Source organism: Chrysoperla carnea, chromosome 1, assembly GCF_905475395.1.
Source record: "Chrysoperla carnea chromosome 1, inChrCarn1.1, whole genome shotgun sequence".
NCBI lineage: Eukaryota > Metazoa > Arthropoda > Insecta > Neuroptera > Chrysopidae > Chrysoperla > Chrysoperla carnea.
The window spans coordinates 2,993,010-3,018,484 of NC_058337.1; the positions used below are offsets into that span (position 1 = coordinate 2,993,010).

A 25,475-nucleotide genomic window follows, 5' to 3' on the forward strand; every position below is an offset into this window, starting at 1 on the left:
AGATTCCACGATAACAACACGGTTTTCTATGCATTTAGGTGATTATTGCCTACACCTATTACAGTATAGGCAATACATAATACATTAATGTATAATTTTTGTAGAGAAAATCGTTTTGATGTTGTGAAATAGATATAGCAACTTTACTGTTTGTCGAATATCTCGCAAACACTATTGGTAATGGTAATGAGGTTTTATTTAGAAGAAATGGTTTTTACTATTTTACGATAAAATGAAGCGATCGTAGTGTTGGGAATTTGAACGTACGTACTATTAGAGAATTTAATCATAACTCAATTATGTTTTCAGTTCGGTAATTCTTCAATAGATGTCAGTATAAGCGTCTCTGAAGTATGCCTTCAACAAATACATTTCATGCATGTTCTCCTAATAAATATTTCAGACGATGATCTGCTTGTTCTTTACCTTTTTTCACACTTAAAAATAACGATCAAAATTTTGGTAGGAGTTCTTGCTAATAGCCAACGAAAAGAGTTCATAAATTCTATGGACACGATAACTCAAAAACGAAAAGGGATATGAAATTTTTATAGCGTGCTTAGAACGTAAAAAGTGAGTTTGAATGAGCAACGTAGGTCAATTTTGTTTTGAAAACTTTGGAGTCCATTTTCTCCAAAACTATAAAAGATAGACATGTGAAAATTTGCAGGCTTTGTTTTCACTTGTTTCATTCTTACTTTCTTTTTCATCAGACAAAGATAGATCATAGGATTTTTGATTGGGCAAAGATTCGAGGAAAAGTTATTTTTTTCGCAGGGAACATTTAACTCTTGTTCGTAAATGATAATAGTTCGTACATGAAATCTTTAAATTAGAAAGTTATTCTTTATAAAATAGCAAACAATTTTTGATGGAAACTGTTTCTCGTATACGAATGCAAAAATCTTTTTAAACTTATCCTTGTGATCGATTTCTATTTTTTACAGGATCTTATTAACGAGCAAGATTTCAATTTTTAACTGAAAGGCTAGGACAAATTAGAGGTATTTCTGATATGCTTCTTAGTCTAGGATATTCGAAATTCAACAATCGAAAAATCTTGTTCTCGAGTTTTTCGATTTTCGTAGATTCCACGATAACAATACGACTTTCTATGGTATAACTGCGCAATTGTTGGATGAGTATTACCTATACTCATCACTATATAGGCAATACATAATACATTAATGTATAATTTTTGTAGAGAAAATCGTTTTGATGTTTTGAAATAGATATAGCAACTTTACTTTTAGTCGAATATCTCGAAAAAATTTAGTGTTTTTCGTTGGCTATTGGCAATGGTCATAGGTTTTATTTAGAAGAAATAGTTTTTGCTATTTTACGATAAAACGAAAATGGTTTAGATAAAATGCTTAGAGAAAATTAACTAGGTATATTAAATTCGTTTTGTCAAATAAGTGATAGGTAGTTACGTTACGTAGGTATCTTATATTATGTGTCGACGTATAAATAGACGAAATGGAAATCTTTAGAAGCAAATAATATTGACGCGTGTGATCCTTTTTCCAGAATCCCCGAGGAGTCATTTCATCTTGAAAATCGTAATGCATTTTTCTTATATAATGTTTTTTTATTATAAACGTATATATAAGAAAAAACAATAGCTAGTAATACTTGATTCTTTTACACTTCATATATCGGAGAAATGAGGAAACATTTCGTTGTCGATCCGTTTTATCGGTCGCATGGGAAACATTTTTGTATTTACCCGTTCACCAATTCTATATTTTTCTAGATGTTGTTTCTTGGTTGGTATAAGTAAATACGAAACATTTCGAAAAATACTAAACATAAATTGGAGTTTACTATTTCAAATAAAAGTTCAAATGTATTTTCTTTTCAATAAGTTATATGAGGTTATATTTTTTAACATGTTTAACGTTTTTCACTGACTTCAAAATAAGGAGAAAGCTTCTCTATTCGATAGATCTGTTTCGTTTTGTACAGAGTGATTTATTTCACTTAGTAAAACTATAAACTACTGGCATGATTATCGAATGAATGTTTATCAGTTGATAAGAATTGCAAATGGAAAAAGGATTAAAATAATGTAATAATTTTGTGATTTTTGTAAGGATATATGGAAATTTTTTGAATTTTAGAGGTTTTTACCAGCCGAAATTATGAAAGTGGATATCATTTGGCCTGAAAAATATTGATATAAGGTTTGGAGGAAATACCTTTCAGTTACTTTCAAGGCGAAAGTGCGGTTATTTTATTTTTTATTTATTTCTTGCCATTTTTAACCTCCGAACTAAAAAAGAGGGGTGTTATAAGTTTGACCGCTATGTGTATGTGTCTGTCTGCCTGTCTGTGGCATCGAAGCGCCTAAACGGATGAATCGATTTTAATTTTTTTTTGCTTGAAAGTTATTTTAATGGAGAGTGTTCTTAGATATGTTTAAAGTACGAATTTAGGGTTTCGAACGGCGAAAAAACTAAAAATTGGCGATGATCTTTCAAATCGGCTCAGTTTGGAAAATGTTTAAAGAAAAAATCTATTTAATTGAGAGTGTTCTTAGATATGTTTCAAATGCGAGTTTATTTAAACTAAAAGATATAAAAAGTTAACTGCCGAAACCAGGGATCGAACCAGGGACCTTTAGATCTTCAGTCTAACGCTCTCCCAACTGAGCTATTTCGGCTGATATTTGGCACCAGTTTTTTAAAGTAAGGATGGAAAGCTATATATAGACATTTTGACTTTTCGACGTTCGCAGTTCGCAGGGAATTGTAAAATACGAAAGAATATCTTAAATTCATTACTTTGTAAATAAGTTGCATTTTTGTCTCAAAAAGATTTTTCGTTTTTGTTTAGTTTTTATTATTATTTTCTTGTGATAAAAATGAAGAAAACGAAAAAATAATATTGTTTTGCGAATGAAACAATAAAATATTCTTTTTTATTAGGTTCTTCGTCTTATACATTACATTACCATTGGAGTCGTCAATATGATGCGTTCGTTCGTTCCATTGTTCAAGAATTCAACAAATAAAAATTTTCTTATTTTTTTTTTATTATAAATGAAATAATAAATTTGACGTTTGTGTATTTTTTGTGTGTGTGTCAACTTTATTGATATCGAATTTTTGAAATTAGGTCTTAAAATAATTGAATTTTATATAAGAGCCCGTTATTTTCTGAAATGAAAGTTTTCAAAAGTGGCAAAAAATTTTTAATTTAAGAGTCAAAAATAATTGTTAACATTGTTAAAAGGTAAAATTTATTATTTGGAGGTGCCGGGTATCGATCCCGGTACCTCTCGCATGCTAAGCGAGCGCTCTACCATCTGAGCTACACCCCCTTGGATGCACTATAATCGTTTTAAGTAAACGTATCGATATAATAAGACATCACTAAAACTTAAGATTTATTTTTAACTCTTGTGATATTTTTATCGATATCAATAAATACTTTTTTTTTTTATTCAAACATTATTACCGAAAATGCACTAAAAATAATATTTAAATTAAAATTTCGGAAAAATAAATTTATATAATCGATAATTATTTTTTACTTTTAAGTTTTGAGAATCTAATTTGGAAACACCCTCTTATTATTTCATTTTAAGTGCAGCAAATGCGACGTGACAAAAAATTCAACTTAATTACGTTTCTTCTCAATACTTCCAGGTTTTTTTCTATTCAAAGGAATGCATTTAAAAAAAAATTTTCGATCAAATCTGGAAACCACGATACGCATTTTTGAAATTTATTTAAGACACGTTAAATTTGGCCAAATATTTGAAAATAATGACCCAAAATTGGTGGAATTACATACTTGAATGATCCAAATTGGATAAAATTTGCGTGTGATAGAGCACAATCAAATTTTGTGGATTTTAGTGACGTCATAAAGTTTAAAAAAATCAATTTTTTGAATATTTTGGCCAAATTTTATCGTATTTGAATGAAATTTGTTTCGAAACCCACTAACTTGGGTCATATTTTTCATTTTCTTGTGGTAGTTTTTTGTTTATATTAGCCCTTATACCAAATACGGAAACCAAGATACTGCATTTTCGAAATTTATTGAAGATACGTTAAATTTGACCAAATATTTGAAAAGACTGACCCAAAAATAATTGGAATAAATTTGAAATTAGAAGAATTGTTTGCAAAATTCCCTAATAATTATCAGCTCATTTTCTTTGAAGAGAAAATTCACTAATAAAATATATAAAAAACAAGTGAAAACAAACAATTGACTGAGTTAATTGTTGAAATACCATGTATAGACAGTGTTGATTACTCTGTCACATTACACATGCTTACATGTTACACATATATAACTGATATTCCCATATAATATATACTATACAATTTGCGCATAATTTCGGGTAAACGGGTAAAAAACGCTCTCACAGGTAAACAGGGATGTTTACGAAAAAATGTTTCAAACAAACTTTTGTTCTATCTCTAACGGTTAACAAGATGAGTCCTACGGACCCAAGCCCCAATTGACCTATGTTGCTTATTTACTCGACCTCACTTTTTACGTCCTCAGCACGCTTTAATTTCAGCTTGATATCTCTTTTCGTTTTTGACTAATCGTGATGACAGACGAACAGACGACAAACGGCAGACGACAGACGAACGACAGACAGGAAGACAACCGGAAATGGACTAATTAGGTGATTTTATGAACACCTTTACCGAAATTTTGTTCATAGCATCAATATTTTGAAGCGTTACAAACTTGGGACTAAACTAAGTATACCTTGGTATATTTTATATACATGGTATACAAATTATTTAATTAGATAAGTGATATGGAAAAACTACAAAATGAGGTTAAAATGTAGATTTTTTTAAATTCAAATAATAAAAAATATAATATAAGAGATACAAAACTGAAACAGTAGAGAATTGTAGAGAAGAGAAACGTATACAGAATCCGGCAGCGACATTTTAATAAATAGAAAACAATAAAGATAAACAGACTAAAACTAAACAGTAAAACAGTATAAACACAAAACATGTATGCAAATTAAATATTTTATAATAATAATTAAAAAAAACGCAGAGCAATAAAAGAAAACAATAAATGCACTTAAATGGAAGCATTTAATTTTTAATGATGCACTTAAGGGTCGTTATTGTTTTATTAATGAACAATGGATACCAACAATACCAGCCAGCTATAGCTTGCTACGTTCATGGAATGGGAAATAAAATGTGGAATATAACTATAACTGTGTCTATGTGTGGTTGTGTATTGTTTTTAAATTGTGACTAAAAGTCTCATATACATTTACGGGTAAAGAATCCGAAACATAAAGTATTATAAATATTAGTGTCCGACTGAAATTGGAATTTCTAACGAAACCGAATATTCGGTATCTGTCTCAGTTTCGATTGGACACTAATAAATATGTTGCTGCAAAAAGTACAAAGTTCTTTAGAGTTCTACCATCTGCAGTAAATTGTAACCAAAGATGTTACAAATAAAGGGAAATGAAAGAAACCGCTTACTTTTTGCTATAACTTCATGGAATGTGTTTCTAAGATGTCGAATATCATCATAGTAAGGCATAAGTTTGTGGTGCAAACGTTTCTATTTGTTAATAAACAATAAATTTTAATTCAATGAAACGATCAATGTTAAAGTTGACTTACAAAATTACTAAATAGGCAACTTGTATGACGTAAATGTTATACATGTATAATAGTTTCCAATTATTTGACAAACATTTAACATTTAAGAATCACTACAAAGGCTGGACAAAAACTATTTATTTATCCGGTACCCTTAAGAATTCGTTAAATGATCCGATTTTTTTACTCGTAAGTGTATAGTTAGTAACAATTTGTCTATTATTATTGCATTGCAAACAAAAACGTTGTTGCGACTATTTTTATTACTATTATAGTTACAAATGAAAAAATTCAAAATATATACCGTATGCCAACAACTTCCTCCGCTGACTGGGCCGGGCTGACTAGAATTCTTGACCAATAGGATACTAACGTGAAAGAGAATGACACATTCAGAACGACATGTATCTACTAATTATAGACAAACTTGTGATTGAATTTCGAAAGATAAGAGAAAATTGTACACCAAGAGAAGTAACAATGTATTCTATGGTGATTTAGATAAGTGAAAAGATTTAGATAAGTAAAATTATCAAAAAAAATGGTAATATTTTAAAGGGGCGTATTTATTTGGGCCAAAAATTCAGCGACATTAGATCAGCGACCCCAAAAACTCCTTTATACCTACGTCATAAAAATTCTTAAGTAACCACTGCAATTTTTTAAGAATTTGACATTTTTATTGGTAATTACGTGTAATTTAAATTCTAAATTATTGAATGTGATACAAATAAATCAGTTTGTAACACATTTATCAAGATATTTTAGCGGAGACGCTGAAAGTTCCTTTGTTTGCAGAATTTATCCATAATGTTATTCTGAAGATTCAATTCAACTTTGAGTATTTAACACTGATTGAGTATTTAACAAGAAGGTCTTAACAGATTAGGAGATAATCTGAAAAACCAACAATTAAAGGCATGAACCAGCTACGAGGGAGGGCGAATCGCCAAAAGCCTGTTGGGTGAAGGAAACACGCTCGGTAACAGAGCCGAGGAGATCTTGAAACTAAACAGAGCTGATATTAGAGTCATCGTAGAGTTACTCACAGGGCATGATAACCTGAACAAGTTCCAACATCAGATTGGAAAAAGACAATCTCCTGCATGTGACAGATGCGGAGAAAATTCAGAAGAAACATCGATCCACTTTCTCTGTTACTGCCCGGCGCGTATACAGTAGCAAAGGAAATGGTTTGGTCCGGCCATAGTCGAACCAGAAGAAATTAGGAAACTCAGCGCTAGGCAGATCCTGGGTTTCAGTACATCAGTTGGTTATAATAGCCACTGAAAAGCGTAGCGGGGATAGAGTACAAGGGTCTATTTGTCTAAGTGCTCTGAACCATTACTTCGAGGCGCGATGCTCGAGCATGGCCCGCTAACCTCCATATCTATACCCATACCCATTTAACACTGATAATTTAAAAATGGATTAACAAATTTTCTTAATTCCTAATATTCAATAATATTTTTACTATTCATGTATTTATACATAATATGATACCTAGAAATTCGAACTCTCTAAGTAGAAATACTAATAGGTAACATTATGGCAGTAATATATTTATTATTGACAATACTGCAGACAAGTAGAGAGTACATTGCACACAATATAATACAAAGTAAACTAAATAACGTTCATAGTGTTCAGACCATAGATATAGTAGACTAGACCATTCGAGTTGAGTTCGTTGATAGTCTTTTATTCGACATTTAGTGGGTGATCGGTGGCGTTTTAACACATATAGTAGACTAGTTATAGTTATACTTACTATGAAAACGCTTTTCATATAGAATACGAAAATAATGCTATCGTTTTATACTAAAAATAGTTTTTATTTTAATATATATATATATATATATATATATATATATATATATATATATATATATATAGTATATACAGGGTCTTTCAATATACAACCCATGACAATGAGTGAGAATTCCATAAAATACTGAGATTTTTACTTTGTAGCCCCGGTAGTGAAGGAGCTTCTTTATTGTTCAAGTAACAAGCAGCCTTTTTAAATTCAGGATACTTCGATTTTCGAAATTTCCAAAATTTAGTAATCGACGTTGACTTAAATTTTAAGAGTAATCGTTTTGCATTTTTTTGTATTAATTCTAATTCTCCAGATGCTTTTTGGGTCATAACTATATTGGAACCAAAGGACCCCACCTAGCCAAATAGACCCTTGTACTCTATCCCCGCTACGCTTTTCAGTGGCTATTATAACCAATTGATGTACTGAAACCCAGGATCTGCCTAGCGCTGAGTTTCCTAATTTCTTCTGGTTCGACTATGGCCGGACCAAACCATTTCCTTCGCTGCTGTATGAGCGCCGGGCAGTAACAGAGAAAGTGGATTGATGTTTCTTCTGAATTTTCTCCGCATCTGTCACACACGGGAGATTGTATTTTTCCAATCTGATGTTGGAACTTGTTCAGGTTATCATGCCCTGTGAGTAACTCTACGATGACTCTAATATCAGCTCTGTTTAGTTTTAAGATCTCCTCGGCTCTGTTACCGAGCGAGTTTCTTTCACCCAACAGGCTTTTGGCGATTCGCCCTCCCTCGTAGCTGGTCCATGCCTTTAATTGTTGGTTTTTCAGATTATCTCCTAACCTGTTAAGACCTTCTTGGTATGGCATCCTCGCAAGCTTTTCTTGAGTGGGAGCCATGGTGGTTCTCAGTTTGGCCAGCTTGTCTGCTCTCTCATTACCATTCCAACCAGAGTGTCCGGGGATCCACTGAAATTGAGGTAGTTACATCAAATTAAATTTTTTTTCGGAAGACCGTATACTAAAAGTAGCTGATACCTAAAGCAAATAAGTTGTCATTTTGGTTGTGTGTGTCTTTTTTTTATATTTATTTTATATCTATTTTCCTTCTATTATGTATCTTGTTCAATATATATATATATATATATCTATACAACATTTTACAATAGATTCTTTTCAATTTTCTTTTATATCTTTCTTTCTTCAACCATTTGTACTTGTATGTATGTATAATAAAAACATAACAAAGATGGTGAAGGTTTATCTTTATTGTGATTAGACTGACTGAGACTGTATATTTATTAGAACAAGTTATACATTTTATTAGTTCGAACAAATAAATTTGTGAGGCAGGCTATTTATTAAAGTATTAACTGAATTATTTTATCAATTTAACAATTAATTTGTAAGCAGAAAAATATCTTATAAATCGCAATTGATAACTGATCAGTTGGTCACGACATCTATTGGATTTAAATTAAACTAGTTTTAAAGTGCATTTTTAATATGTAGATAATAGGATCCGTGCGAAATTCCTAAGCAACCTATATATAGCTCGATCGATAATTAATTATAATAAAAAATTTATTTTTAGTGGAGTAAATCCACCGGATTTTGATAATAAATTCAAAAATTTTCAGAGGCTAAATATATTTGTTTAATAGGTTTCTTTCGTTGTAAAAACGTTCTTGAATATTTCTGTTTCTTTTGATCGGATTGAGGCGAATAAAATAAAAAATTAGTTAAGAATTTTGCATCGACCTTGCCTGCTTTTCGAGCCCTGAATATAGCAAAATAACCTTAAAATCTCATGAAAACCGCAGCAACCTCATATTTTCAACTTTCTATGATAACTTTTCGAAAAATGAAGGTATTGTGTTGAAATTCTGGAAAAAGATGTAACTTGTGATCATAAAAAAGTGTGGTACAAAGCTCGATGCATAACTGCAGTTTTGAGAATGAAGATGGCAAGCTGAATTGCATTCATGGCAAGCGATTAAAAAAGTTTTAGTTTCCCAGGTAACACATCGGCGGATTTTGGGGTTCTTTTTAAATTGCTGCACATTTTTTGGTTTTACCCACCTAGCAAACAAATTATAACGTGCAATAAGGAACATAGTTTCAAAGATTAGTCTTCTGCCAAAATTTTTCGAATTTCAAAATAAACTAGTTTATCAAAATCCCATAGATTTACCACACTATTTTAACCATTCTTTAAGGATGTATGAGCATGGTAGTGGGGGCACTTTAAAAATAAATATTTTCAATTTTGATGATAAATTTATATTATTACTTGACGATATAAGACGAAAAGTAAGAATTAAATTTTTCGATATCTGGCTTAATTTTCAAAATATCGAAAATTGAAAATTTTGTTTAATTATTTAGCTTTCGATATTTCGAAAACCAAGACACATATCGAAAAATTTTTTTCTTATTTTTCGCCTACATTCATGAAGTTATAACAAAATTTATCATCAAAGTTGAAAATAAGATAAAAATAATTTCAACCCTTAATCTATCCTGCTCTTACATCCCTTATATGGACGGTGACACTTAGTTTTTTTCTTTTCTAATTCATTGCTAATATGTTTACTTTCTATTAAAAAATTTTTTTTAAATTTGTTTTCATTCATTCCAAATGAAAATTATCAAAAACTTCCAAAATATGTCGTTTTTTGAGATTCCTCCATAAGAGCCAATGTATTTTATATCGATTTTTAATGACTTTTTTCTTAAAAATTTGCACGGTTACCTAAGCTGAAATTTTAAGCACATATTCTTTGAGTAAAAGACTACCTACAAACAAATTTTGAGCCTTTAAATCAAACATTGTTGTCATGCTCATACATCCTTAAAGGAAATTCGCTTAGTTTATACACCTCCAGAGTGACGTATAATATGAGTAGGTTTTTGAATAATTTTAATTTATATAGCAAATTAATTTCTATATCGTAGAATATAAAATATATAACTACTTTTATAATATTATAAAGCAAAATGATGTTTTTATAATGAAAATAACGATTTAATAACCAAGGGATTCTATATCTACCTAACTACCTACCTAGCAAGAGTACCAAGCATATGTGATGATGTTATCCAGAACTGGTTCAGTCTTCTAGGGGGTAATTTAAACAAATACATATTTATATATAAATATAAATAATATTGAGGGGTTGGTAAATCGAACATTTTATATATATATAATATATAAAAAAAGACGCAAAACATTTTATAACTCTGTGTATTTGATTGGTGGTGGTGTATCTACATCGAAATTCGCAATATATTTTCTACCTCTCCATTTCTATATGGTATATTTATTTATATGTATGGTATGTATAAATGCAGTTGAAGTATATCCGCCCTCAAGTTGTTCTCCAGGGCTCAATAAATTAATCAGTGACTGTCCTACCACCAATACATACCCGTACATATATGTATAAACAGTTATTATAATAAGACTGTTGTACCTTGAATCAAATAGCTTTTATACCATGTATATATGAAATATATCAAGGTATACTAAGTTTAGTTTCAAGTTTGTATTGCATAAAAGTATTGATGCTACGAACAAATTTTTGGTAAAGGTGTTCATAAAATCACCTAATTAGTCCATTTTTGGTTGTCCGTCCGTCTGTCTGTGGACATGATAACTTAAAAACGAAAAAAGATATCTAACTGAAATTTTTATGGCGTGTTCAAGCCGTAAAAAGTGAGGTAGAGTAATGGCTGTAATGACTATCCACTATAACGATGAAATTGGTTGGCCCCTTCAATGTTTTCTTAACTGATTTTGACTGTAGTTTTTTTTAAGAGCCCCACAATCAACAACAATCGGTGAAAATTGGAAACTGTACTTTTGTGATACATGGTACAAGATCATAATGTACTATGAACCATACCCTAATGTACCTAAAAACATTCCGCCGACTGAAATTGTCTTCAGCATGTAATCTTGCCAGTTGACTTTAGCGAACAGTTTTTACAGAAAGTGTCTATTAAAGGCGTCCTCTTCCCTGGGTGATCAGCATCGAGAGAATTCGTTCTTTCAACTTGGGACTAATTTACCTTGTGTATACTAGCCTTTAAAGTGGGACCAAATCATTGTAACATTATGTACCTATCACAATCATTGATCGATGGTACAGTACGTTTTTCTGATTGAAGGTACAATAAGATTTGTGTTTTGAAATTTTACCTCCTCAACATTTTATATTAGTTTTGGCATGACTTAATAAAAGTACCCAGTAATAGGTACCAATTTAAAACATAAAATCCACTAGTCAATTTATAAATTAATGAACATTTTGTACCCTTAAAATTTTTATTTCTATTTTACTTTAAAACAAAAGCACATAGACAAACATTCATTTGGTTACTTGTCTTCGGGTAAATAAATTTTGTATTTATACAATTCATGCTTATAAATAGAAATATATCGTTTTATGTAGTGATTCAAGGTACATTATGATCCAAGGTACAACATTTACAACATTCTATACATATATACTAAAACACCACCATTAATAATTCTTTATTTGAGTCGTTTAGTAGTTTATAGTAATGTTATGGAATATTATAACATAATATTTATATATTTAGATACAATTTTCAATTCTCAATGCGCAAATGCATTGCTGGAAATGAAAATAGATAAATTATTGCATTATCGTTATCTTGCAGTAAGCGTTTAATGGAAAGGTTTTGAACGTAAGGGCATATGGACATCTAGTTTTCGAGAAAGAAATTTTGCTCCATCTTTTATAGATTAAAAATAAGGAAACTTCTACTTTTATATCATAAATTTTGTAAATAACGTTAAAATTCAAAAAAAGTCTCCCGAATAGTTTTTTAAATATCTTAATTAAAAGATAAAAAATTTACGAAAATTTTCATACTCCAAGAACGATAGAGCCAAAAGACCATAAATTATTCTTTTTAGTAATTAAATAATCCGATTTCTGGCGATATTAGATGCTATCATAATTTAAATTACTAATTTACAGATTATTTTTTTTTAAATTTAAATTAAGAGTATGATCAATTAATATGAACTGTAATGATCAATCTTAAGCACACCTTTTGATGAAAGACAATTGAAACTATACTCAGTTTTTAGTGTGACGTTAGAGATGTCTTTCACTGTAATATTGTCTGCTATTTGTACAAAGTATTGCTAATATATTTATGTACTAATGCAATAAAAAAGTGTTTATTATAAAAGGTAAATCTATTTTCATTATTATGAAACCTTTTTTTCGTACAAAACATAAAATTTTCAACAGAAATGTCAATACATCCATGTATCTCTTTTTTATTGTATTTATATCTCTTTTTAATGTATGAGTTTGGTGGAAAATGATCAAAATTAAAAAAGAAAGAATTGCTGAGAAAGTCATAATAAAAGTTCAAAAAATAATCGAGACGTTTTTTCGATTTCGAGTATTGCCCGAATAACTATGTTGCTGTAAAGACACGAAACAAATTTGACAGTTTTGAATTCTTCAATTCAGCTACTTTTTAAGAATATGGCTACTTTTGTCGATTCTTTTAGTCGCCGAACATGAAAACAGTGGCCGTATAACTTTAAAATAATTTTTTTTAGTTTTATTTTGCTTATATTGGTTTCAACAGTCAAATATTTACCTCATATGGTGAGGTGAATTTACTACAGTGTGTCCCAATAAGTCGGTACTATATGGAAAACTTTTTTTATTAATTATTTTATGAAAAAAAGTTATTCTTGAAAAGAAGTCCTGCATGGATTAGAACGCAATATAAAATAATCCGATGTCAATTTTTTGCATTCATATACGAGGTTTGTAGAAAAATATAAACTTTGTTCAAGAGTAAAATACCTTTTATTATAATATCGACAAGCTTTATTGAGAAAAGATGATCCTAATTGAAAAATATCGCCAAAGATAGGACTTTATCAAGAATAACTTTTTTTGATTTAACAAATAATAAAAAAATTTTCCTTATGCTGCCAACTTAATTGAACACACTGTATATAGAATAGACATAGATGTCTATAAGCAAGAAGCTTTTGGTAGATAGAAAACGATGCTCTAAATTCAACAATGTCGATCGTAAATCGTGATGGATTATCTAGAATGTCACCTGAATAAAGATAACATATATCTGTGATTTTGTGTGTGATTTGAAATGCACAAATATAACTATGTATTTCCCTACAGGGTACTTCAATAGATTTGAATAATTGCAAATTATCCCAAAAATATTCTCTCAGACTTTTTGAAAATGGCTTACGAGAGAGTAAAAAGCCATACCATAAGTGTACCACTTAACTTTAAAGAGCCTGCGCATTAACCTCATTTAATGTACTAAAATTTGTTTTAAACCGACTACAAATTCCAAAAAGAAGGAGGTTCTGCATGCCTGTCCGTCTGTGGCATTGTAGCGCCTAAACGGATGAACTGATTTTGATTTTTTCTATTTCTTAGCTATGTTTCAAGTGCGAGTTGACGAAAATTGGCGATGATCTTCAAATCGGTTCAATTTGCAAAAAGGTTTTAAGAAAGAGTTATAAATTTTAATGGAGTGTGTTCTTAGATATATTACAAGTAGGAGTTTAGGATTCCGTAACCGAAAAATTTGTCGCGGGTTTTTTAAATTTACGTAAATTTCGTATACTTTTTTCTAATTTTAATTCAATGATTTTTATAGCAGTGTTCATTTAGGTGGGCCTTAAATAGAGTACACAAACACCTTTAGGGGAGGGGGAGAAGTATAAAGAAGCGAATAATGTGCAAAGAAAATAAAAGAAAACTGTTAAAGAAAATATATGTTTCAATTTGTAATATTAACTAATAAATTTTAATATTATGTAGATATATACAAACAAAAACAGTATATAAAGGTATATTTTTCCTCGAAATACTCGAAATAGGTTGTTGTTTAACAGATTCATTCAGTTTGACATTATCATAGAAAGAATATGGTACCTATAGGTAGGTAGAATGGTAAAACATAACGATTATTTTCCCAATACAACCATTTTAGGTTTTGTGTTGGTTGAATGTCGTATAACTGTACAATTTATTACATTTTATGTTTCTCTCCAGTTCTTGTATAGTTTTTCTTTAGGTTTTTGTTATATTTACAACTAAACCAATAAATATCAATTGAAGATTTTCTTTGACATTTTCAATATAATTGATATAACTATAATATTATTATACAGTGAAAACTGGTTTAGAATCGTTGCGATTATTTACCAGCGGTTGAAGAAGTCCCCCCGAGTCGCTGGGCAATTTCCACTTTAAAAATCTATCGTCTTATTGGTTTCATTTCCTTTTCCTTCACTTATTACACTTTTAGTTCAAAATTTCACGTCTTTTAATATTTTGTTACGAAATCCTAATTTTTTGGGGTTTATAAATAATATAAAGCCCAACGCTACAGGTGAAAGAATTTTTAAAATCAGATTAGCAGTGCATTCAAAAATTACGGAATTGCATACATACTTTTATCCCTTTTTCACTACTTTGAGAATTAGAATACGAAAAATCCTTCCTTATTGCTCAGCAAAAATGTCAAAGAAACCCACTTGCAAATTTCACGGAATTTGGGCTGTTTTTCTATCCCTAAAAATTTAGGCTGTGCCTTGATATGTATGGCAGTCAATCAGTCAGATATTCTTTTACATATGCCGAGAAATATTAAAAATTTATGTAGAAATATACTTAAATATTCTGATTTTGAGTCATAAAAGCACATTATTGTTTTATTATTATAAAATTAAAAGTCGTAATTTTTAAACTATATACCACGTAATCTAAAACACAAGCCACCATGATGTGACATCATATAGGCAAAAATAATATGTTTTAATTACATATTTGGCGATGGATTTCATAATTACATACACGACGATGTTGTTTTTACAAATATTACGCCACCAAAATGGCTGACAGCGTTTTTGCGAGAATAAAAAAGGTTTAAAATTTAATTTAATTTTATGGTAAGAAAGCGTGTTTATTTTTTTGGCATTTTATTAGCAAAATCAACATTTTGAAGTATTTTTAACCATATACCTACCCTATTGATATTTTCTGATATTTTATCTGGGCATGGGTAGCGATATGTCCATTCGATGTGACTTTAAAAAGGTTTTACTGTATGTTTCACTATGCCATGAATGTATTTTCTAAAAAGTTTATCTTTATATATTTTTTGGAAATAATAATAAAAAATAAGAATATTTATTGTTAAAATAAAGTTTTCGAGAAAAATTTCTTTATATATATATATATATATATATTTTATATGCTTGTTAGAATAAAGATGGGATATAATTCATTGTACCTATAAGAGAAAAATGACTTGTTGAAAAATTAATAATACACAAAATGGAAAAACCATACAAGTTGGGAGCTGTTATTGTTTATATATGTACTTATAGACGAAAAATCGAAGGCACAAAGTTCAATTTGAGCAGTAAGTCAGATTTGATTGCGGTTTTTCGCCATTCGATTCGTTAGATCGTCAGAAAATTTTGTGACTTAATTTGATTAATAAGAAATTAAAAATATGCAATTATCATTATTAATATAATAATAATAATAATGGGGTTTAACCTCCGTTTCTCTGACATATACGCTTATAACAAAGGCCACCCACATCATTCTTTGTTAATCTTTATTTATTTTAAGTACAAACATATTTACAATGACATTTTGATGTGGGTGGAGTCGGTTACTTCGTTCTTATCCAAGCGACGACAATGTGATCAATTCTGCACTCCCATTAATTATAAATTGTTAACATTGCCGCTGCCTGGATTCGAACCCGCAACCTAAGTCTAAATGGACAAACAATCAAAGGCAAACGCCTTAGACCGCTCGGCCATTTAGGCTCTAATTAATATGCATTTTATAATTGTATTTTAAATATTATATTCACATTTCGGTTAATAGTGATGAAAATGATTTCAAACTTGTTCCATGGGAGTTTTTGAGGTTGCTCAATACGAATATCGTAACAGAATTGGTCTCACGGATACATCTGATGCCCAGTATGTACGGTATCCACGTCGCCTTCTAGAGTTTTCGAGAAATTCGTCAAATAATCAGTCCGATTTTAAGGATCATCGCTTATTTTTTAATTGTTCCAGGTATGGAACCCTAAACTTGCACTTCAAACATAGTTAAGAACACTCTTCATTAAATTACCTTTCAAACACAACAAACAATCAAAATAGTTTCGTCCGGTTAGGCGCTATGATGCCAAAGGCAGACAGACAGACACCCACACATAGCAGTCAAACTTATAACACCCCTTTTTTGTTTCGAGGGATAAAAATGAGGTGCTTTAATCTGTCACCATAGTGAGCCTTGTCAAATGTCAAATATTGTCAAATTTTTCAACACTTTTCTTATATTTTTTTCTGTTTTTTATTCTAAAAATGTCAATTTATCCACATACATATCGTACAAAGAACAGTATAACAAAAACAACAGCCTCTGAATATGGTGAATATTATGAAAAAACAAAAATACCAAAAATACATGTTGATGGTGAATTAAAAACATTATTACATACAATTGATACAAATCGTCCACAATTTGAACATAATTTAGCTGAATTTATACAAGTACCGTCAATCAGTGGCTACAAACAATATTATAATGATGTGATGGAATTACAAGTACAAGTGAAACAATGGTTAAATAAATTAAATGTGCTGTTTGAAACATTTGATATTGGCAGTTATGAATTTAATGGTGAACACTTAAAAATACCACCAGTTATTTTAGGTTCATTAATTGTGGATAAACATCGTCCAACGGTAAGTAAACTAGATGTTCCAAAATTAACGGGTGCGTGGTAGTGTTGTCAATGAAAAAGTAAAAACAGCGAGACAAAAATGGACGAATAGACGAAGAAAAAACACGTTTTCACTGGGTTTTAAAAATAATAAAGGATTGATACAAGAACATGAAACTTCCTATGCCGACCTATTCGTTGTGTGCGTAGTCATGGTAGGGACAATAAAATCGATGCCAGCGCTACCAGTGAAAAATTTTGGCGTTAAAGGAGACTGTTATGACTAATTTGAAATTCTTTACATGTTAATGTTATAGAAAATGACAAATTAAAATTATTGAAAACACGAATTAATTAAACTTAATGCATTAAAAATTGTGAAAATAAGAAATCAAATTGCACAAATATTATTTTTCAAATGTAAATTATCATAATTATTTATTTAAATTTGTTAGACAATAATATAAAATTTTTATTGTAAGTCATAAATGCAATCCATACAATTATATATGCATCCATACAATTCTATAGTTAAAGTAGTGTATCGTTACCATGGAAACGCCTCCTAAAAAACTCACGCACGGAGCGAATAAGCATGGCAGCTAATTCTGCACGTGGCTGAATTTAAGGTGCCTACCTGGGTAGGATCTAGTCATCGGTCGTTGCGTACTTTGTACTGCACAACATGATTTCAATCACTTTCAATTGATATAGGCGCCTTTTTTGGTGCTATCCTCTACGATTAAGGAGAGAGTTGATCTAAAGAGATTGGAGAATTGAGCCACGTAATTTAAAGTAAGTCCACTTAGCATTAAAACCAGATACTTTTTTTTTCAGATTGGTGTATACGCACATATCGATATTAAAAAGACAGATAATAACTGGGATACAGATCCTTATAAATTAACAAAAAAAGATGGATGCTTTTTCGGTGCTGGTACAGCATGTGGCAAGGGTCCACTATTGATGTGGTTTCATGCAATTAATACTTTTAATGAGAAACAAATCCCATTACCAGTTAATATAAAATTTTGTATTGAATCCATGCATGAATGTGGTCATCAAAATTTGGAAGCGTTTATTCGGGCACAGAAAACGAGATATTTGAAAGATATTGATCATTGGGTAATACTAGAATTAGTTTGGCATTTTTATTTCCCAAAAAATACAACCACATTTTCATCGAGGCAAGGGTAACACTAGAATCACCCGTCTCCCGAAGGCGGGATGTTGTCGGGTAAGAGGTGTTATTTTAAGTAGATAAGGAAATATATGGTCGTCGAGGTCAGATTCCACACAGAAAGCCCATAGCTTCTCGTCCGGTATTGCTCCCAAAATTAATGGATCCAATATTTCGGAGCCAAACATTTTATACCTGGCACCTTTCAGATTTCGGTAGAGGCAAATAAGCCTGTATGGAGTGTGCATCGTTCTTCATACAAGTAGGATCACCAGAGATCCCCATATTGTGAAGGTGAACTAATTTATTTAAATGAATTTATAGGTAGTTAATGATTCAGCATGGATTGGTAATATTATACCATGTTTAGTTTATGGCGCTACGGGTAATGCACATTTTAAGCTTACATCAGAGAAAGTTGAAGGTAGTAGCACAGAACCACAGCAAGATTTAGAAAACATCCATAGTACATTTTTGGATGAGAATGAGGAAATTACGATTGAAGGATTTAATCGTACCGTTGAGCATATTACACCCGATGAAGAATTGATTTATGAGAAAATATCTGATTTTGATGTCAAAGATGTTAGGTAAATATTTTACAAATGTTACATGTACTAAGTAAGCTATTTAAAGCTATTTTCCCCAAGTATATGCACTTTATCCAAAAAAACTTTCTAAATGATTTACTCAAATTGAGTCTTTTCAGGTAGTAAATAAAATTCTGAGAAGAAAAGTTCTCTTCCATTTTTTGATCCGATGCATGGATGAGTATGAGTATGAGTATGGAGGTTAGCGGGCCATGCTCGAGCATCAGGCCTCGAAGCAATGGTTCAGAGCATTTAGCCAGATAGACCCTTGTACTCTATCCCCGCTACGCTTTTTAGTGGCTATTATAAACAACTGATGTACTGAAACCCAGGATCTGCCTAGCGCTGAGTTTCCTAATTTCTTCTGGTTCGACTATGGCCGGACCAAACCATTTCCTTCGCTGCTGTATGAGCGCCGGGCAGTAACAGAGAAAGTGGATCGATGTTTCTTCTGAATTTCCGCATCTGTCACACGCGGGAGATTGTCTTTTTCCAATCTGATGTTGGAACTTGTTCAGGTTATCATGCCCTGTGAGTAATTCTACGATGACTCTAATATCAGCTCTGTTTTGTTTCAAGATCTCCTCGGCTCTGTTACCGAGCGAGTTTCCTTCACCCAACAGGCTTTTCGCGATTCGCCATCCCTCGTAGCTGGTCCATGCCTTTAATTGTTGGTTTTTCAGATTATCTTCTAATCTGTTAAGACCTTCTTGGTATGGCATCCTCGCAAGCTTTTCTTGAGTGTGAGCCATGGTGGTTCCCAGTTTGGCCAGCTTGTCTGCTCTCTCATTACCGTTCCAGCCAGAGTGTCCGGAGATCCAGGTAATATTGGCTTTATTGTTCCTCGCCAGGTTGTTTAGACTGTGATCCGATGCATGGATAATTAGTTATTAAGTAAAATAGGCAACCCAACCCAACGGTACGCAGGCGTGTACGTATACATACGTGTGTAAATTTATGAATGTGTAGAAATTGGCGGGTGTAAGTGTACTGGACTAAAAAATTGAAGATTTTTGTTCTTAGAATTTTATTTTCTATTTTCTATGCAACTAGGGCGTCCTTTACTCCTGAGACAACCTGAAAAACTATGTCTTTTTGATCTATTTCTGACCTACTACTATGATCTTTAAATTTCAATTTGTTAACCTTTTTAGATTAACTTTACCCGAAAATAAAAGAAATTGGAATAAATTGAAGCTATTAATGCATTTTTGGCGTATACCATCATTAAAAATTTGTGATATTGAAGAATGTACATGCCCGAATAAAGACGAGTTACCAATAAAAGTGAAAAGTTTATTATTATTTAAAATTGTACCAAATCAATTTCCAGAACTTGTTGATAATTTTGTACAGAATCATGTACAAAAAGCTGTTAAAAAATTTAATATAACAAACACAATTGAATGTCAAATGATTCATGGTACACGACCATGGACCGAAGATCTAGAAAGTATTCCATATGTAGCTGCAAAACGAGCAACTATCCAGGTATAATAGACTTACGCCATTCATATTCAATACATTTGGGTCTAATTTCTTCACCTGGTGCCAAACAAGAAATGAGTCGATTTCAATTTAAGGATATAATTCTGATAAAAGCATAAACGGAAATAAGTGGGAAAGATTTTTCGTTTTTTGTAAGCTGGCAATGAGTTTAGCAGAAGAAAGCACAGATTTGTAAAAAGTTTAAAATTGTCGATAGTCAAAACATAATTGAAAATTCAGCGTAAAAATCTTCAGGAAAAATAAAATCTCAAACCATTTTTAATATAGGTATATAAAGAAGTTCCAAGTTTGATACGTGAAGACGAAAGTTTTTCAATTATCCTGATATTACAACGTGTATTTAAAAAGGAAATTTTATTGTTACCGTTGGGACGAAGCGATGGAAATGCTGGAAAACCAAATGAAAATATTGGTATACATTGTTTTTATGAAGGAACAAAATTATTATGCTCGTATTTGTTTCAAGTATTGTGTGTTACAATGCAAAAATGCCATAGTGAAGGCCTATAAAAGAAGGCCTGTTTGTGTTTTTTATAAGTTAGAGAAATATAATTTATGTTTTTTATCAAAAATAAAATATAAATTTTGCAAATTTTAAGTTTTGATTTATTTTTATGGATCATTTCTGTTTATATAATGAATTATAGCAATCGAAAATGATAGACAGAAGGAGGCAAAAAGGCAAAAGCAATCAAGCAACTGAAACTTCATAACACGCCCTGATAAAAAAAACACAGTGAATCGGAAAAAAAACGTGATATCATCACATTGGAATGTTACGAAACTTGAAAATTCGACCCAATAATTTCAATGGATCTTCACAGGTGGCGCTTGTGTTTTAAAAATAGTTCTATTTTCCATTCACAGATAGCGCTTGTGTACTAAAATGAAACAATAATTCCATTTCCCATTCACGGGTGGCTCTCGTGTTTAAAAGGAAGAAAATATTAAATTTGAAAAATCCACGATCCAGAAATTATTCTAAAAAAAAGTCTGTCGCGACTAAAAAGTGATAATAAAGCACTCTAAAGAGTTTATTATCTTATCATCTTTAAAATTAATTCAGAATTGTTATTATTTAATATAAAATGAGATTTTCCTATAATATTAAGTTTTAAATAAAATATTTTACTCAATAATTTTTTGCTTATTGAACATTAATCATTTTTCTTCTGTACTCACATGAGTTATATAATGAAAATGTATGGAAAGAGTAAATTGAATTTTCATTTTTTTCCATCACACTGGTGTTACAAATAAAAAAAAGGCATTATAAATCTTTTTATCAAAAGATTTACAATATTATTTAAAAATATAACGAAATAGATAATCAAATTATATTTAGAAAATAAAGTAACGGTTAAGTGTGTACGAACTATTTATGTGTTTAGCTAGGGCTCCGTTGTTAATTATAATTACTATTGGGCTTACCAATTTCAAGATTGCAGCGTCATAATTTGAAAAATATCTACCATCATTTTCGATAAAGCCTTTGTTTTTGTTGCGTTTGATCATTAAATTATTTTTATCGAATTCATAAATTGCAGTCTTTTTTATCAAAATATACTTTTAATACCATAGAAATAAAATAACAAAAATTGATACCAGCTATGTGTGTATTGATGTTGTTTTGAACAACAGGTTATTTATCGTAGAGGTAGGTTCTTATTAAAAACGCTAATTAGAGTATCTTTTAACTGGAAAACCCAAAAGGTGAAGGTGAAGAAAATATACCATTTCTTGCTGGAAGTGCTACCGAATTAATTATTTTTAGAAAATGATGGGTGATTGCATCATGATCAAATGACGTCAACTTGGCTATTTTGAGTCTTTTCTATCCAGAAATGGTACATCCGAAGCAGTTAAATTATTACGTTAAAAAATACGAGCAATTGAATCAAAAAGATTAGCAATTGCAGTTAAGACGGGAAAACCTGTAACGAGCGTGATTTTTTCTTATCAGGACTTTCAGGAGCTCGGGTCAAATGGGCGGTAAAGTTTCATGGTGGTCAATAATGTTTGCAGTTTAATACTGGAATGTTTTGAAGTTTGATGCAATATTTTTGTCCGAGGTTTGATCAAAATCCTGGCAAGAGGTATGGTTTGATAGGGGATATTTGTGCTTTCCGGTTTGTAGCTAGATTGCTCTCTTTCACTATCCGTATGATTTAAATTTCTGGTTTAAGCTATCGAGATTTTATGCTTGAAAAGCATAGTTTATTGCTTTTTTTTGAACTTATTGAGATAAAATAGCTTTTCCCTCTTCTGAAGATTCGTTTTATCTACGGATCGCTTATAAAAGCGATGATGACATATGAAATCTCCCTGAATTATCTCATCCCAAAGTGCCAAAGAAAGCGTTACCAACGTTATACTACTTCGATATTTACTACACCTTACGTATAAATGTATTTTCTTCAATTTTCAATCTTTTTTACAGTTTTCCTTCAATCTATTCGCACATTTTTCTTGTCTATGAAACATTCATCAAATAAAATACTATCTATCATCGGTATATCTACCATTTGGTATTCATATTCAATTGAAGCGGAAACGACTTACACTTTTTTGTATATTTTTCCCTGGAATATACTGTGTCCTCTTGTTGCCTGTTCAATTTCAACAGTTTCCTACATTTTTGCTTGTACAATATTATATTATTTACTAGCTGTGAACTACCCGCTTTGCTGGGAAACATCCCCACTTGCACCCCTCCCTCCACATTTCCTTGCGTGGGATAACAGTTTTGTAATGTACACGTCATGCTCTTTTATTTGATACCCCACTTAGGTATATTTGTAAATATTCGATAATTCCTTCCCACTTTCTCGCTACACCTTTCTACCCTCCGAAGGTTAAAAGTAGATAAAAACAATAGATCTTTGAAGCTGGTTGTATATCGTGTCAATATTTGAGCTTAATCGATGCACAACTTTTTTAGTTTTTGAAGCATATCCCTTTCAACCCCTATTTCAACCCCTTACTCTACTATAATATGGATGTATTATACATAAAAACCTTCCTCTTGAATCACTCTATCTATTAAAAAAAACCGCATCAAAATCCGTTGCGTAGTTTCAAAGATTTAAGCGTACATAGGGACATAGGGACAGAAAAAGCGACTTTGTTTTATAATATGTAGTGATTTAATTATCTTATTTATTATTTCTCCAACGAATTTTTCTGTAACATCGCGAAATTTTGTTTTTTCCTTTATCAATATTGAGATTTAATTTTAGTTATTATGTAATTTGTATATCATATCTGTAATAAAATTGCCTATCTGAAACGCGCTGGTATTATACCTATATTTGATTTATTATATATTCGTCAAGTCTTAGTACTGGGATTTCTTTGGTTACTCTTTGAGTACGGGACTCTGAAAACGGACAGTTGATTTTAAGCTTGACGACACTCTCGAAAATTTACCTGTTGCCTTGAGAAAGAACACCCCAATTTCATGAATTTTCTCTCAGGAAAGTGTTCCACAATCAAGCCAAATATGAAATTTCTGCAGCTCTGTTTGTCAATGACGTAAGAACCATTCCGATTAAACCAACTTCTACATAAGACATGTGAAAATAAACCATTGACTGAGTTAGTTGTGGAAATACACTGTATAGAAAGTGTTGAATGTCGATGCTAGCATTATTTATTTTAATTTAGACGAGTTTACAGTTAAACAACAACTATGGTAGCCTTTCACAAGACTGCTAGAATGCGAGATGACGGCGAGAATGTTTCACAAGATTTTCCAACAAAATTACAGAAGATTTGGATTAAAAAAAGCAAATTACAGCGAGAATGTTTCACAAGATTTTCCAACGAAATTACAGAAGATTTGGATTAAAAAAAGGAAAATTACTACGAATTTTTCAATGGGTTTACAGTTTCATAAAAATATACATACATATACGTTGCTTACTCTGATGATGATTCGTCGAACGAGAAAAGACTCTCTTTGACGCTACAAGAATAAATACATGACATTTTCACCGTTTTTCACGATGTGATTTGTTCATGAAAGAAAATGCGATGGTTAAATTTAATCTTTATCGAATTGCTTTTTATGGGTGTTTACAATATGAATCATAAAAATTTTAAAATATAGTATAAATTATTTCATAAGAAATAAAGTTTTCTCTATATCGATTTGAAGTGAACATTTTTTTAGGTGCGTTAGAAGAAACAGAAGAGAATAATTAAAGCTACTATTTTGACACAAGTCAAATAATTCTTGAGGTAACAGACTTCTAAAACAGGAAAGCAAGTGTAATTCGTAAAGTTCCGAGTTCAACATTTACTATGGGTAATTTTGTGTAGAATAAGTATATCTTGCTTGCCTCATAGAATTGTACTTATGAGAATTTCGCTCACGCTTAATTTAAAACATAAATAAATTTTATTTTTCAAATGGTTTATGTGGTTGATTTCTCTCATCTCAATATTACCTTCAGCAATTTTCGGGTCTGTTCGTGTACTTTTTTTAGGGTTTATATATATTATAATTTTTATTGAAAGCATTCTTACTGATATGGTACATAACCTATATTTGTTTTCTATATAAAATCGTCATTTTTAATATACATAGAATTAATTCAATAAATATAATAAATGAATATGATTCTGATTATTTTGATTTTTGTTCTAAAATTATTCACATATTCAAATTCGTACTCAGTAAATTAAAGATTATTTGACGCGCAAAATATTTGACGTATATGCAGAATTCGTGAGCAAATATCTCATCATGTGACTAAAGATTACCGAACGATTAATGCGAGTGATGTCGGATTATGCTAAATGTTCAACGCACCATCAAAATAAAAAGAAATAGGTGGAACGTTTTCTTAAACCAATTGGTAATAAATATATATTTGATTTCTTTCATTCATTGAATAGAAGAGTGTTATATACTTTACTACTTCAATCAATCTAGAATTTTCTTTATTGAAAATGTCGACGTTTCATTTTTCTGGGAGAACACTCAATAATATTT

At 30.9% G+C, this 25,475-nt stretch overlaps 1 protein-coding gene and 2 non-coding genes across 3 annotated transcripts; 1 reads left to right on the forward strand and 2 right to left on the reverse strand.

The window, feature by feature from the left end:
* Positions 1-2,592: 2,592 nt before the first annotated feature.
* Trnaf-gaa lies at positions 2,593-2,665 on the reverse strand. The gene has a single exon. It is a non-coding gene; the product is annotated as a tRNA-Phe (tRNA).
* Positions 2,666-3,252: 587 nt separating this feature from the next.
* Positions 3,253-3,325, reverse strand: Trnaa-agc. Its single transcript has one exon. It is a non-coding gene; the product is annotated as a tRNA-Ala (tRNA).
* A 13,510-nt stretch (positions 3,326-16,835) lies between these two features.
* On the forward strand, positions 16,836-24,682 carry LOC123290432 (cytosolic non-specific dipeptidase-like). Its single transcript, XM_044870606.1, has 7 exons — positions 16,836-16,902; positions 17,011-17,219; positions 18,035-18,322; positions 18,702-18,967; positions 20,122-20,458; positions 20,744-20,888; positions 24,651-24,682. Exons 1-7 carry the CDS (start codon positions 16,836-16,838, stop codon positions 24,680-24,682), a joined length of 1,344 nt encoding a protein of 447 aa, XP_044726541.1.
* The last annotated feature ends 793 nt before the right edge of the window (positions 24,683-25,475 follow it).